The sequence below is a fragment of the Xiphophorus couchianus genome, chromosome 4, assembly GCF_001444195.1.
Source record: "Xiphophorus couchianus chromosome 4, X_couchianus-1.0, whole genome shotgun sequence".
In the NCBI taxonomy this organism is placed as follows: Eukaryota; Metazoa; Chordata; class Actinopteri; order Cyprinodontiformes; family Poeciliidae; genus Xiphophorus; species Xiphophorus couchianus.
This window is the reverse complement of record NC_040231.1, coordinates 31106726-31123370: the sequence shown is the minus strand read 5'-3', so window position 1 is coordinate 31123370 and position 16645 is coordinate 31106726. Positions and strand designations below refer to the sequence as shown.

At 39.8% G+C, this 16645-nt stretch overlaps 1 protein-coding gene across 1 annotated transcript; it reads left to right on the top strand.

Moving 5' to 3' along the window:
• The first annotated feature begins 323 nt into the window (after positions 1-323).
• Positions 324-14411, top strand: adgrg3 (adhesion G protein-coupled receptor G3). The gene is made up of 12 exons (XM_028014762.1): positions 324-465; positions 638-698; positions 1501-1585; positions 5169-5297; positions 5526-5684; positions 5761-5803; positions 5891-5979; positions 6707-6825; positions 10831-11111; positions 12035-12131; positions 12224-12543; positions 12631-14411. Exons 1-12 carry the CDS (start codon positions 411-413, stop codon positions 12744-12746), a joined length of 1554 nt encoding a protein of 517 aa, XP_027870563.1. The 5' UTR covers positions 324-410; the 3' UTR covers positions 12747-14411.
• Positions 14412-16645: the final 2234 nt, after the last annotated feature.

Below are 16645 nucleotides of genomic sequence, written 5' to 3'. Positions count from 1 at the left end.
ATGACTTGGTTCTTGCTTCTGGCAACATTTGCATAACCTTTGGCTTTTTTTTCCTTTTTCTTTTCCTATAAATAAACTAAGCTTGGGGATTTCATCAGAATTAAAATTGTATCATTTCTCTGAAAATTCATTTGATCAATCTCAGAGCTCCTTGGCAAACCACTGCTTTGTTTTTGTCTTTATGTTAATAAAAAAAGAACAAATAGTTCTCCTTCTTCTAACTATATTATTAGTTTACTCAAAGAACATGACTATTACGAATCACTTCCTCCTCTCCGCCACCTCTCTCTCTCTCAGCATGTGATCAAACCAGATGTGAAACTCTCTGTTTGCTGCAACAAGCAACCATCAACCACCACAGCAACACGGCGCCTCGGTCTGTGATCAATATCTGTTTGAGAAAGTCCAACATGAAGTGGATTACTCTTTATCTCCTAACACTTTGCTTCCCTACAACCACAGCAGGTGAGTATTCTGGGGTTTTGTAGTTTGAACATCAATTCAGTTGTTAATGTATCCATCCAGGCTGTATTCAAATTGCTAGTCAGGTTTTTCTCGTACTTCTGGCTTATTCAGTTGTCATTTTTGTTTGCCACGAACAGTTCTGACTTCTTCATGTTCTGTGTCCATTTTACAGGCTGTAATCCTCTGGATGTTATTAAAAAGTGCCAAGACGAAGAACCTGAAAGGTGGACCAGGTAAATGATGCTGCTGATGCCTTGCTTATGGGGTTGATTTTAAGCTCCTGTTCTTGCTTCCTAACAGTTTCCTCCTTTTGTCTTTAGTAAATTAAATGGGGGATGTTATGTATTTTCCATTTCATAGCCTAATCAAGTAACTATGTTACCTTTAGTTATAAAATGTTGTACACATCAAACATAACTTAAAAACAAAATTACTTGGCAATTTGATGCCTTGAAATTGGGCTCTGTCTCTTTAAAAAGTAGTATTATGTATTTTCCAGCCACATAGAATAATGTTATAGCACAGTCAAGTAACCATGCTACCTTCAGTTGTTATAAAATGCTTAATACATCAAATATGACTTAAAAGAAATTTTTATTTGTAATTTAGCGCCTTGAATTTGGGCTTCTGTCTCTTTAAGAAAATCCAGCTCTTTCCAACACTCCACCTTCAGGAAGTCATCACATAGCTCCACTATTTTTTACCATTGTTTCACTGAGAAGTAGCTCTTATACTGAGCTCAGTAGATGTGCAGTTCCACCGGGTGTTTGCTAATTGTTGCTACGGCTACTCTGATGGAGCTGTTTGGGGGAGGGGCTGAGTTTTAGGTAAAGAGGCTGTGTGTTGTATGAGCAGGTGCTCAGGCAACCCCAAATGGTTTGAACATGCATAAAATAATTAAGGTATATATTTTTGATTAAGGAAATAACATTATAACATGATGTAGAGCTCAAAAAAGTCACATTTGCAAAACATCCCCCGTATTCCTTCAATATTGTTGTAAATATGTGCCTTTTTTGAAACGTCTCCTGGTAGGTGCTATGACGATAATATTACGGAGTGCAGACCACTGCATCGAGCCTCTGGGTTTGTAAATGTCGACCTGAACCCATCAGTCCAGGTGAGGTGATCTGAGGTGAAACTTTTTATCTGGGAAGCATCAACACGAGAACTGATTGGTGTTTTTTGTTTGTTTTGTTTTTTTTAAGAAAGTGACACATTGTAAGCATTTATTTCAGTTCATTTTGATGATTAGGGCTTACAACTAACAAAACCCCCCCAGTGTTTCAGATAACTCAAACCAATAAAAAAGTTATTTTTATTGGCTTTTATTGGTTGGTTTGATTATTGGTTTTACTGGTGGCCAACCTCAGAGTATGTGATTGTACCATACAGTACATACACCTACTATAGGTTGAGTTCCAAGCATTACATGGAAGTGATCAACCTCTGGTTCTGCTGAGGTGTTAAGGAAGCCCATGTTGTTTTCAACTCATCTTCATTATTGGGTCCAGAGTCTCATCGTCCTCTTGACAGAACCCCTTATACTCTCCATTGGGCTCTGGTAAGGCCAGTATTCTGGTCACCATAATGGTTCTTTGGTACAGTTGGTAGTCCTGCTGAAAAATGAAAGCAGTATCTCCATTCACCTTGTCAGCACAGAGAAGCAAGGAATGCTCTAAAATTTCCTGGCAGACGACTTTGAACTTGATCAGAGTCAGTGGACCACCACCATCAGACGACGAAGACGCCACACCCCTATTTGTGACAGTCATCCCAGATTTCCTCATAGAAAACTTTACTTTCACATGAAAAGAGGAGTTTGGAGCACCGAGCAACAGTCCAGTTCTTTGTTCTTCTCATCAGAGGTATAAATGTTGTCTCTAGCCCAGGTGCTTAACAAACTGAATGTTGTAGCAAATGTCTTGGATAAATCAATGTGTGAGGTGACTTCTAAACTCCTGACTCCAGCATCACTCGATGTTTTGTGAGTCTTTGCCAAACTCCTGTTTCCTTCTTTCCTTCTGAACCTTTTTTTCTTTTCCATTAACATGGAAGGAGACAGAGCTTGTTCAGCTGTGGCCTTTTGTCTTTGTGGTTGGTGTCAGTGACCGTCTACTCAAAGTGTCCAGTCCGAGGTCTTCCTCATGATTATGAAGGCCACAACATTTCTGCAAATGTCTGATGTTCTGAGAAACTGAACGATGGGTTTCCATGAGATGTAAGTCATAATCATCAACATGAACAGAATATGCATGAAAAAAAAAAAACATACAGCTGAAACCAGAATTTTACATACACCAAATAAAAAGACACATACTAGTATATCTAAATAAAATTAAAATGTTGTGTAAAAGTGCAATATTTCATGCCAGTTACCTCGAAAATTCAACTCACATATTATATAAAATAATCACATGCAGTGATGTATTCAATGTCTTTTTTACTTGTGATTTTGATAATTATTCAGATTAAGATTAACTTTATCTTGGTAAATAAACATTGCAAAAAAGAAAAAAACAAAACAAAATTCTGCTTTACAAACCACTAATTTACCAAAAAAGGAATACCTTAGGCTCACAACCCTAAAATCCAGACAGACAGCCTTCACAAGGAAGGGAAGTCACAAAAGGTTATTGCTGAAGAAGTTGATTATTCAGAGTTTTTTAGCAAAGAATACTAACAGAAAATTGAGTGGAACAAAAAAGCATGGTATAAAAAAAACTACACCAACAACAGGGAGGGCCGCAGCCTTGAGAGAATTGTCAAGTGAAATTCAGAAGAGCCATCACACAGACAAATACTAAACATGGACTGAAAATGTCCCATTCATTGCGTCAAGCCTCAATGAATGGGCTTGACACGTTCAGCTCCTTTCCTCTTCAACCTGGGCTGAGGAGAAAAGGAGCTGGACAGTTGAGCAACGGGTCAGAGTTCTGTTGTCAGATGACAGTAAATTCTGCATTTCATTTGGTCTCAGAGACTGGAGGAAACCTGAAGAGGCAGAGAATCCATGTTACCATGTCATTTCTGGTTTTGAGTCCACAGTCAATGCAGTCATGTACCAGGAAGTGTTTGAGCTTTTCATGCTTCCTTCTGCTGACAATCCGGATGGAGATGCTGATTTTATCTTCCAGCAGGACTTGGCTCCTGCCCACACTGCCAAATGTACCTAAAGTTGGTTCAGTAGCCATGGTGTTTCTGTTCTTCATTGGTCAGCAAACTCCCCTGACCTTTGACCCTATAGAAAATCTATTGGCAGAAGGGGAATAGGAGACACTAAACCCAACAAGGCAGATGACCTGAAAGCATCATACCAACCTGCAGAAAGCCACAGGCTGATCGCCTCTATGCCAAAGGCACATTGATGCAGTAATTCATGCAACCAAGTAATGAGAGCATAGAAACACATTTTTTATTTTAAATACATAAAAGCTTGAAATATGTTACTCTGTGTACACGATTTCTATAAAATGACATTTTCACTGCAGTAGAGACCAGACATTTACATACACTAAAAAAAGCCATGTAGACATTTTCGTCTCTCTGTCTGAAGTTAACTCAAGTCACTCCTTGATTCTTTTGTTTTAGGTCAGTTAGAAAGCAAAATTATTTCCATGTCCTAAAAACCCCTATGAGAATTATGTCAGGGAATTATTTTTTAACTTCTTTAAAATAAAAACTATTCATTCATTTCCTCAGTATTTGTTAACATTGCCTTTAAGCTGTTTGCAGTGGTGGTTTCTGATATGGGCGACATTGGGCAACCGCCCAGGGCGGCATTTTGCGGGAAGCGGCATGAGCGTTAAGGCCCAAAGTGATAAGGAGAAGTATTTTTGCAAAGCACGCTCACTTGTTTAACGTTAATTGTTCAAGTTAAGGTTTGCAGATCAATTTGTTTTTTCTCTGAGTGAAAATAAAACCAAGATTTAAGTGCTGAAGTCCTTAAACAATACAATTTAGTAAATTGTTAATATTGAGTATAGTCTGAGTCTACTGTAATTTACACTGTCTGCAGAGTAGTCTAATCTCTTATATAGTCAATGTTTGATATTAAAGCTCTGTTGGAGAGAATGTAGTAAAAGATACGACAGATTTGGATGTTATGAATATATTTATTTGAAGACACTGGAATGCATGAACATTTTAAAGAATTCATTTTTCAGTTATTAGAGGCTGAAGTATAGAAAATGGAGCTCAGGGAAATGTGTATATAAAATAACCTTAAAATAAAGAGATGCAAATTGGACACAGACACAGATCACCATCACACCAACAACCCCAACCGCCAGCAAGGGAGGCGGGGGGGTCACAGAACAGGTGGTTCGCTCAGGGCACCAAACAGGCTAGGACCGCCTCTGGCTATATAATTTTGGTAATTCTGACTGACCTAAAACAAGAGTGTTAGCATTGGACAGAGATCATAGACAAAAATGTGTATCTTTTTATTCGGTGTAAATCATTTGGTTTCAACTGTATAACCGTGTTGACTCTTTAAAATATAGTTTCTCTCGTTGAATTGAATTAAAAAACTAAATTAATCTTTTGACATTTACAGGATTAATGTGTGTCCTGTGTTTATGTTTATAAAGTGTGTTCACAGTTTAATTGAACTAGGACATAGTAAATCATTAGATTATATTCAGAGGACATGTTGTGAAACATAACTGGTTTTAACTGAGTAAAATCCTTCTGGTTTGAAGGCTGAGTTAGGCCCCACATCCAATCACGAAGTCCGAATCCCATCGTCAGCTCTTCAGAGAATCAGAAGAACGCTGTCGGAGGAAACCGTCCAGGTGGTTGCCTCGGTGATCAACAGCACATTATTTCAGGTGTGATTCTCTGAACAAACAAGCGTAACGCCCTTTATTCATTTAGCTGGACTTCCAGCTTAAGCTAGCGTGTCATTGTGAATGTACCAGGTGGTTCTTCCCTTTGGGCTCATTTGCATTAATTTCCATTATGATTTTTTTTATAGTACACAATGGAGACAGTAGAGGATGTGTTTCTAGAAGAACACTAGTTTTAAAAGAGAGGCCAATTCTGTCTCCTCATTGCAGCGAACTCCTCGGAGCAGAGGAAGAAGCATAATTCCCCAGCCGACTGTCAGAGTAGAGGGAACTGTTTTAAGAGGGCAGGTCCTGTTTGTGAAAGCTGGAAGCCAGCCAGTCAGCAATCTTATTGAGCCCATCCAGTTAATCTTCAAACACAATGAGAAGGTAACTAAATAAATACAATGATAAACACTTAAAAAACAAGAATTTTCCTTCATTTGATTCCCTTCCTATGTTTCAGGAGAACAGTGGAACATGTGTGTTTTGGAAGGAGGATGAAACAGGTGCAATATGGATGAAAACACTTTAACTATTCTTAAATGAAAGCATCAAGTCAGGATTTACATGTTTTGTTTTTCTGCTTTCATTAGAGTGGAGTAGTGAAGGCTGTTCTACCACTAAAACCGAAGATGAATTTATCTGCAGCTGCAACCATCTGAGCTTTTTTGCTGTGCTTGTGGTAAATCGTGTTTTTCTGCCCCATAATCTAGTCCATCCATTCATTTTCTAACACTGTTGTCTCTAGTGGGGCTGGAAGGGGTGCTGGTGCCCATCTCCAGCTATCGTTCCGAGCGAGAGGCGAGGTCACCCCACTAGGTCGCCACAGGTCGCCAGTCTGTCGCAGGGCAACACACACTCACTCCTAGGGAGAATTTAGAGAGACCAATTAACCTAACAGTCATGTTTTTGGACTGTGGGAACCCACACATGCACAGGGAGAACATGCAAACTCCGTGCAGAAAGACCCCAGGTCGGGAATTCAACCCAGGACCTTTTTGCTGCAAGGCAACAGCTCTACCAACTGCGCCACTGTGCAGCCTCTAGTCCATAATCTAGTCCATGTAGCATTTTGTCATGTTAACCTAAAACTTAAATATTTTGGGGGAATTCTTTCACACCAGGCCAAAACATAAAATAGTGCATAATTGTTGCGTGGCAGGAATATCACAGATGGTTTTCAAATTGTTAACAAACACATATTTGGAAAAATCCCTTTGCATTTACATTCTGCCCCAAATCTATGAGAAACATTTGCTGCAGTTCCTACACTAGTTACACACACTGATCAGATTTGGCTGTGAATAGCTTAGCATCTCAGAGGTGAAAGACATAAACAGCAAACAAAATGTCTCCTGATGATTGATATAAAATGCATTTCAGTTAAACCTTATTTTTCCCCTGTATAGAATCCAGATTTGAAGGTGGATGAGGATCATGTTAAGGCTCTCAGCTACATCACCTACGTTGGATCGGCGCTCTCTGCCTTCTTTGCTTTCATCAGCCTGTTCATCTATGTTGGTCTGCAGTAAGTTTTCACTTTAACTTGAACCTTTTTTTATTAATGGGATAGACAGTTTGTATTTTAAGGCTGTCCATTTTTTTTGACTTGACGGGATAAAAAAAACTAAATCTTGTCATAATCTGTCTTTACTCATTAACTTTTAAACTAATAATAATGAAATATTCAGTTGCATTTCACTTTCAATGGGATTCTTTATTCAACAAACTGAACAGAGAATCCAAATCAAGCAGATGAAGACATGTAGATTCTTTTCCACAGTGACAACCAGCTGTGGCCCCAGTAACTGCATATGAACAATGAAATTAAAGGATTAAATTATGAATGATTCCCCTGCTGTGACCTGAACACACACCAACCTAAATTTTGTACCTGCTTATGCGTAATCAAGCGTATAAATGTTTTGATGTTGATCTGAAGCTGAAGTCCTGCTCTGCTGCCGCACTGAAGACTAGAATTACTAGCACCACTTTAGATAAAGTTTTGAAATCAGAGAATAATTTCTCCAACAGAAGCGATCAGAAGACAAAAATATTCTGAACAAGGAGTTTTAGTTATTCTGAAATCCCTCACTTCAGCAGAACCTCCTGCACCAGACAAAGTCATGTCTACAAATCTTCAAAGGTCAGCTCCAGGATAGCGAGATGCATTTAGTTAAGTGTCCAGGTCAGAGAAGATACTCAGAAATTTTTTTTATTATTGATTTATTTAGTCACCTACACAATGTGTTCTGTACGTAAAGTTGAAAATGTTGATGCATCTGCACCAAGTGGTCAGGTATGTAATAAAATGACAGATGACCTTCAGGTTTTTTCTGTCAGCATTGAAAAGAACAAGGATGGAAAATATTCCATTAACACAACCCCTGCTTCATATATATTTACAAAGAAACACCGTATTACCCTTCTTATATTTAATATTTAAAGTGTCTAAATTGAGAGTAATGTGGAACCGAGGTCAAATTCTTTGTGTTGCACAAACTGGTTAACAATAAGGCTGATTCTGAGAATTGTGAACAAGTGGTTTTTCATGGGTAGAAGTGTCACATACCACAACCATTTATGCACAAGTATAAATGTCATGAAGTCCCTCTGTCATCATAGTGTTCTGTTATGAATCCTGTGACCCAGATAGGATAGGATAGGATGGAACAGGGTAGGGTTGTGGTGTGAGTGTTCAACTCAACCACAAAACAAGCAAGGTGTAGAGCAGGGGTCCCCAAACTTTCTCCTGTGAGGGCCACATAACTTGTCCCTTCTCTGATGGGGGGCCGGGGTCAGTTTGTAACAGAAAAAGTGTGACGATTGTAAGAGTGCTAAACATAAAAATGTATTGTTTTTCAGAAAGCACAATCAAATAACCTTTTCTGGATTCTTCAGAGAACAAAAGTCAGGAAATAACTCTATTTATGAAATAAATAATAACCAAATAACACTGGGTTCTCCACATAAAAAAAAGGGTTAGGGTCAATTATATGCATGTATAAAATAGTTACTAACTAGTAGTTAATAATAAATAAAGTTCATTACTAAGGAACATTTATTTTATTGCAAAAGTCCAACTTATCAAACAAAAATGCACATATATGAAAATACTCTGGTATCGTTCAGGGGGCCGGACCAAATGTGGAGGCGGGCCGCATCTGGCCCGCGGGCCGTAGTTTGGGGACCACTGGTGTAGAGACTGGTTGAAGATCATAGCGTTGGCACCCAGAGAGACACATATCCTGTGCTGAAAAAAGCTGCAAGGCCACATTGCAAAATATAAGCCATTACTCAAAAAATATATAAAAAAAATACTCAGACAGGCAGATTACAGTTTGCAAATACTCTGACTGAACTTTCCGAAGTGTGGCATCACAAAAACATTCTGTGGAAATATTGAAGCAAGGTCTCAGAAACTCAAAGTCTAGGCACATATGGGTTTTTTAAATGGACAGTGTCCCTGAACACACCACCAAAATAGTTACGAAGATTCTGAAGGACATATTCGCACTTGTTGTGTCCTTGGGGAAGACACTTCATCTGCTTTTCTGCTGCTGTTGGTCATTCAGTCTCTTGTGGTGCCAACGGAACATTATTCTGTAATAGGGCAGCTATTGCACACTTATTAGTGTGAACACTGTTTCCCACTGAGGAGTTTCCTGTGTGACACAGAGCATGCGAATGTGGTTGCGTTTGTGGTTTTCCTTTGCAATTCCATGCCTGGTGGATGTCTGTATTGAATTCGCCTGAAGTAAGCATTGACCTCTGCAGAGTGAAATGCACCTGAGTATGTGGGGGCATTTAACCAGGTATTTCACAAATGGTATGGAGAGCTTGGGGGAAAAGCCATGGTTTGAAGAAATGGTATGTTTGGGATTTGCTACAAACCATTTCGGGGACTTAGGAAACACATGGAGGACGATGCTCTGATCAAATGAACTTTTAGTATTACCCATCAGTGGCTGAAAAATACTATGATAGTAACTAAAGACAAATCTAAGAAAACCTGCTTCTTCTTTATCTCTAAAGATTTTTTTGGGAAATAAATGATAAATAATCAGTTCTACACCTTCCAATATCAGAAAAAAAGCTTCTGCTGAACTATCTGAAAAAGCACACGCATTTGATCAGGTATGTGATCGTTATACAATTTTATGTTGTTCAGATCAATGTAAGCTAGGGAAATCGTTTGACTAGCAGCAATGGATGAGAAACCACATGTGTCTTACGATATGTTCTTTCAGCTTAGAAAAACAAACACTAAGCACAGATTGTAACACCCATTGCAACATCTGTTGTGTAGAGGCAGTTATTAATGTATTATATGAGAAGTTTGTCACACACAATGATGAGGTTCTGACTGAGTTTTTCTCATATCTTTATGGAGTCTTTGAATCATAAGAGGGATCCCACACTTGAAGACAGACACAGTAGACCTAACGTGACACCGTTACAGGATTTGACTGATAGAAGAGTTAGGCAGTGTAAAAATCAAGAAAATATACTTAAATTTAAACTGTCTAATATTTTTGGACCTTACCTGTCAGTGGGTCATTCTCACACCACCGAAATAATTTACACTCTGTTCTCAAAACCTATTTCTCACAGGAAGATGAGTCAGATTGAACAGTTTCCTTTCACAATTTCCTTGGTAAATAATAATCATCTTATTTGGAACTGAGAACCAAATGTCAACATCACACCAGTTTAACAAGTCAAAGTAACATTCACACAAACCTGATGTTTTGAGATTGCTTTAGCCCTGGCATTTGTTGAATTACCTGTTAGCCTCAGCCTCCAGGTCCATAAAGACTTGGACTAACTAAAGGCACCAAGAGAAAAATCTACTGTAGATAAACTAATAATCTTTGAAAAGAAAATTACTAAAGAACTCTAGAACTATTTCTTTAAATCACCACAGAAGCAGCCACCTACAGCTGGAACAAAACAAAAACTCCTCAAATGACTCTGGTCTCATTTTTGTTTAGTTTGAGTGGCAACAGAAATATGGCAGGAGTTCAGAGAAATTGAGGGAGTCATGGAGACTCACAAGAAGATTCACAACATCTTTGGGTCCAAAACAGTGGAATACATGGAAAATAAGTAATCAGTTCTGACCCAGCCAATTGCTGCAGGTTACTGTGGTGTTTGGTTCAGAAAACTCTTCAAAGGATGTTCTAAATAAAACTTTAAAGGTTTACTGCCTGAATTGTGCGATTGACCAACTCCAATCATTTGATTTGTTGCATTGCACAGCAAGACTTCAAGGTGAACTGTAGTCGTGTAGGAAATGTCAGAGTCAGCAAAAATTTGCATCTGCATTATAAAACTAACAACACATCTCTGGGTGCACAGATAAAGCCTCCATGTATGGAGGCCTCAGTCACAGCCATCACAGGCTGCAAGTCTTACCCCTTTATCACAACCCACTTTTCTGTTTAGTCATTAGCAAATAAAGGCCACTAGAGCCAAAAATATCCTTTAAAATTAAAAAGCAAACAATTCATTTCTCTCTTGTCTCCTTTAGTCGACGACGTTCGGAAAAGGCCCTCAGCATCCACATGCAGCTAACAACGGCGTTGTTGTGCCTCCACCTCGGCTTCCTGAGTGGCAGTTTCTGGTCTTTTCTGCCAGATGAGAACAAGTACAGCTGGGTTTGTGGAGGTCTGGGCCTCTTCCTGCACTGGTCTCTGCTGGCCACCTTCACCTGGGTGGCTGTGGAAGGATTCCACCTTTACCTTCTCCTCATCCGAGTCTTTAACATCTACGTCAGAAGATACCTGCTCAAACTCTGCCTGGTGGGATGGGGTGAGTTTGGGACTCTGGTTGGGAGCAAGAAGCTAATTGCTCCAAACAATTAACAAATTTGTGTAGTCACTGTTTGTATAAATCTCTAAACAGTGACTATTGTTACGTCCCGCTACCCTCACCCTGGCTCGTTCTTATTTTTTTATACCGATTACGGGAGAGAAGGAGCTGCAACAATAAGTGCGATAATGATTTACACAAAAAGGAACAAAGTAAAGAGAAACAAAACTGGGCACCTGACGGAACACACACTGTGGCGGGGGCTTACCTTAGATGTCCAATCAGTAGATCATATTCCTTTACTAGCTGGCATCCATTGAGAAGGGCGATTTGCAGTTTATTCATTCCCTCATTCATCAGCCGCTCCGTTTAATAGTTTTTTTTCTTTATCTTTAAATATATAGTTTTTTCTCTTTTCCTAAAAAACGCACCTTTGGTGATTTCGTCGGTGGTTGATCTTGGCAGGCGTGTAACTCCCCGGTGCTAAAATTCTTTAGCGTCCAGCCGGTTTTCCCAAAACAAATCCAAACAAACAAAAACAAACTTCATCCTGGTCAAAACTTCCGACGCTCCCCTCTGGGTGGATCCGTCCTGAGGTGAAGGTACTCCTTTTCCATCCAGAGCCTTCCCGCACCGTATTTTTAATAAATTTTTCTTAGCCTAAAACTCCGCTGCTGCGGCAGCTTCTTACAGGCCACCATCACTCATCCCCCTCAGGTGCGCCACCAGCCCAGCTAAAACACCTTGGCTGGCTGTGCCCGCCCCCACCAGTGAACCGTCAAAGGTGCCAACAATAAAAACAAAAATAAACAATCAGGAGGCGGAAGCAAAGTGTGAGCATGTAACACTATGTTTGGTTTTGTTTTTGACCTTGATTCTAATGATATAGCTGCGGTTTGTCCTTCCTCTTGCTTTCTCCTCAGGTTTTCCTACCCTTGTTGTGGCAATTTGTGGGCCTTTACGTGTCTATGGCAGAAACACTCTGAAATGGAGGGATTCCAACAACCAAACATCAGAAATGTAAGACATTTCCATGAGTTCACATGTGCAACCGAGTCAGTCAATGAAACAACCAAACGACAAAAGTCTCTGTTTTGTTACTTCTTGAACAGATGCTGGATGAATAGTGACATCCCACAGACAAAGTTGGTCACGTACATCACTGTGGCTTTTCTTTGCCTGGTGGTTCTGTATAATACCTGCATGCTGTTGCTGGTGGTGTTTAAAATGCGGGAGTTACGACGTGGCAGAGGAGACCGCGAGTCCAGCGACTGGAAGAAGATGAGCAAGGAGAAAGAGTCCAGGTTATGGAAGGACGGCGTCACAGTTCTCGGCCTCAGCTGTGTACTGGGGTTACCATGGGGACTAGCCATCCTCACCTATGTTAACTTACCTGGAATCTACTTGTTCACCATCTTTAACTCTCTGCAAGGTCAGTCAGTATATGCGACGCTAAATGTTGGTATCCACTGACAGGTTGATTCACCTGAATGATTTACTGGTTCTTTTGTCTGTTCAGGTCTATTTATCTTCCTGTGGTCAGTGGCTTTATCATGCAAGTCTCGATCAGAAAACAACTCTTCAGTCCGAGATCCTTCCACCCAGAAAATGATGACAACCAGCTTCAATAACTGAATCACTGATTTTTGCTGTATGAACAAACAGTGCCTATATTAGGTGTTGACTGACTAGTGGATTCCTTTTATATGCATTATAATATTGCATACAATGACTCTTTTTGCTAATGTTAGACTTTTCTATAAGATTTCTTTAAAAAGACAGTGCTCCAGAAATATGATGTTCTTTGCATGTATTTATTGTTCAGTTTTTATGTTTATTAAATATATCAGGAAAACCTGATATTCACCTGATTGGATGGACATCTTTGTCCATCCAAAGTTTTTCAGTTTAACTAATAGATGGTTTTACCCAACCAAACTGTTGGACAGCTGGGGTTTGGCTTCTGGGTGGGTGTTTGTTCAGTTCCTACAGCCATCCACCAGAGGGAGCCAGGAGGTCGCTGCTTCACGGAGAACCTGCTGAGCTAATTACATGCACCTGCAAATTCTCTGCTGAATCAGCCAGAGCTGAAAAGGAGCCAAATTGCCAGTCCTCTGATGCCTGAGTCTTAGCTTTACATCTGGGCCTCTCAGTGTTTGGTCTTTTTATGTTCCCTGAGCTTTTTGGATTTTTTTGTGACTTAATCTATGATCTCCTATAAAGGCGTTCTATGCAGCGCTCTGGATTCTAGTGATGGTGAGATGAAGCTTCCTGAAGCCCTGAGGCATTCCATCCAATTGTTGGACTCATGATCGGGTGCATCACGGTGCTTCATTTGATCTGCTGCGACATCAAGTGGACAATATATGTAAAATAGGCAAAGTGAAAACAACTTGAAGCCTTACAATAATAAGTAAATGATGTTTATTTTTCTGATACATAAATTCTGATTATAGTCTTAATCTGTTCAGATGAAAGAAAACTGGAAACAAATGGGGGAGATAGTTGTGATTGACTTGTTACTCTTACCAAACTATGTCACTAGGGACAAATTTACATTATTTACTTAAAAATAAAAAATTCAACTTTGCTTGGATTTATGTGATTTCTCTGTTATGAGATGATTCTGTCTGCTACAGAAAATACTCATGCTGACAGAGCAAGGATGAAGCAAGAAACACATGGCTGGCTTATAGAAGTTGGGCTAAAACAGGGGTGCCCAAAGTGGGTCCTGCAGGGCCGGCATCCTGCATGTTTTAGTCTCTCCCTGATTTAACGCACCTGGATCAAATGATGGCTCATTAGAAGGCCTAAGAAGAACGCTGACTTCCTGAAAAGGTTGTTACTACCAGCAGGGAGAGAATTAAAACGTGCAGGATGCCGGCCCTCAAGTACCAACTTTTTGCACCCCTCGGCTAAAACATTTAGTGACTTTCCAAATATTCCAGTGACTGTTTTCTGTCTCACCTTGGCATCCAAAAATGACTTGGCTGAACTTGGCCGACCTGGTTAGTGCCTTTCTGTAGAGCTCAATAATGCATCAGCACAGGTGAGGATTTATATCATTAAAGTTCATTTGGACACGATACTTATACTTTTAAAAAATGTGAAATTAGAACACAGGATTTTTTAACCAACACAGTGGATCCTGGTGATGGTTTAATATTGCTGTGGGAAACTATTTGCTGTGTGAAACAAAATGTTGCCAGACAAGGGAAAATTCCAATAATTCCAGTAATATTTTGTGACGCATCTTTTTTCCATCAGAAAAATTGCACAATCAATAAAATCTTAAAACAAGGAAATGTGACGAGTGAAACATCAGTGTTTTCCCTTTTATTTCGATCCGCAAGCAAACTGACGATGAATCAGTTCCTGGATCAGTCACGTGGTACGGCCCACTTCTGTGACTTCAAACGTCACATGCTGCTCCATCATTACATGCCTCGATACACGCTTCATAAAAATCCTCCTGGATTACTCGACCCACGCTCTGAAGCCTCAGCACTTCTCATCACTACTGAATTTTTCTTCCTGTGCTGTCTTGGTTTCTCCTCGTGTTCTAAAGACAATTAGTATATAGAACTCGGATGTTCTCTGGTTCAAATGTTATGAACGTCTTGTTCCTCTTCCAACAAGTCTGTGCTGAGTAACCTGCCCGCCCTCCAACAGTATTACCATACAGCAGCCTCCACCAGACAGCTCCACAGATCTCTGGCTCCCAGCTTTACACAACTCTGGATCAACACAAGAACTCAAACTCTGGAACCCAATCACTCCCTACCCCACCCTTCCCTACCAGACTATTGTTCTTCGTCTCCATCAGTTTGGGCTCCGTTCCACATTAATCATCAGTGACTCTGCACGTGGGCCAAATGCATAGTAGAAACCAATTTATGGACTAGTTATTTAAAATAAAATGATGCACTTTTAAAAAAAAATTGAAGCAACAAAGATGGAGCTGTTATCTTCTCCGTTGCCCATATGGACATCTGGAATTTCTCCAGGAGGGAAAAGGCAAAGTCAGATCAAATGAAGTGTATTTGTACAGCACATTTCAGCAACAAGGTAGTTCAAAATGCTTTACACCGCAAAAACAAAGAACAGTAACGAGTTACGAAACAGTAAACATAAAATTTTGTTAAATGGCATCAAAATCAAATATAAATGAAATATATATTTGAAATATATTCATATATATTGAAAGGTTATTAATCAAAGGCAACTCTAAACAGATGGGGCTTTTAGCCTTGATTTAAAGGAGCTCAGTGTTTTTGCTGGGAAGCTGGGGTTTGAGTTCTGTGTGGGTCTTGTGCAGTTCTCACAGTCAACCACCAGAGGGAGTAACGAGGTTAGTGTTCACCCGAGGTGGACCTGAGGAGCCGCTACACACACCTGCAAATCATCTGCCTCATCAGCAATAGCTTAAGCAGCCTGCAGGGCCCGAGTCTTCTTAGCTTTACATGGTACATTTTGCTAGGCATTGTCAAACATTGAGATGTTTCTTGTCAAACACACTGTTTTGAAGCCAAAAGCCTCCGAAATATATGGGGACACATCGAAAATCAACTCATTTAAAGTTAGTAACACAAATACAAAGACGCTAACATAAATGTACCTTAACATAACTGGACTGGTTAAGGTCGCTATTAAGCTAACTTTCCATTAACAGCTCCATAAATCTTTTTGATAAACATTACATTACCAAGACGCATGCAAACATACCTTGATCTTGTCTCTTCTATTCTTCCTCTTCCTCTTCTCTCTGTCCCTGAAGGATAAGTCCTCTTTTGTTGTTTTGTTTACTTCTCCTCCACCGGTGTTTCGGGCGCGCGCGCTGCACATTACAGGGCAGCTCGTGACCTACCCCGGCCACCAGGCGGACCCCAAGAGCAAATTGTTGTTTTTTTCTTTTTGCCCATATAAAGAATGATTTCTATATGATCAAAAATATATTATTGCAAAATAAAATGTAACTACTTTATAATTAAATGGGGTGTTTTGTTAATATAATCACATAGAAATCATTACTAAAAACAAAGAAAACAACAGAAATATATCAGTTCCACTTAGGGGGCTCGTTGCCCCAGAGCCCAAAGCAGACGAGACCATCAAAAAGTGTTCTGAATACCAGGACCGCTCTCAAGTACTACAACACAGGATGTTGGTGACAAACTTCTCATTCAGTGTAATAAAAACTCTGCCTCTACACAGCAGATGTTGCAATGGGTCTCTGTGGTTAGAGGTTTTTTTTTTTAAGTTGAAAAAACAAGCCATGATACACATTCGGATTCTTATTTATAGCTGCTTATCAAACTAATTACTTTGCTGATCACAGCCACATTATATAAAGATCACTTATCGGTTCAAATGCATCTGCTTCTTCGGGTGTTTCGGAAGAAGCTTTTTTTTCCAAGAGTGGAAGATGTAGAACGGATTATTTATGATTCATTTTCCCCCTGAGAACCTTACAGAGAAATAACAAAGCTGCATGTTCTACAACAGCAGTCTTCATCCAGTCAGGCTCTGCAGGG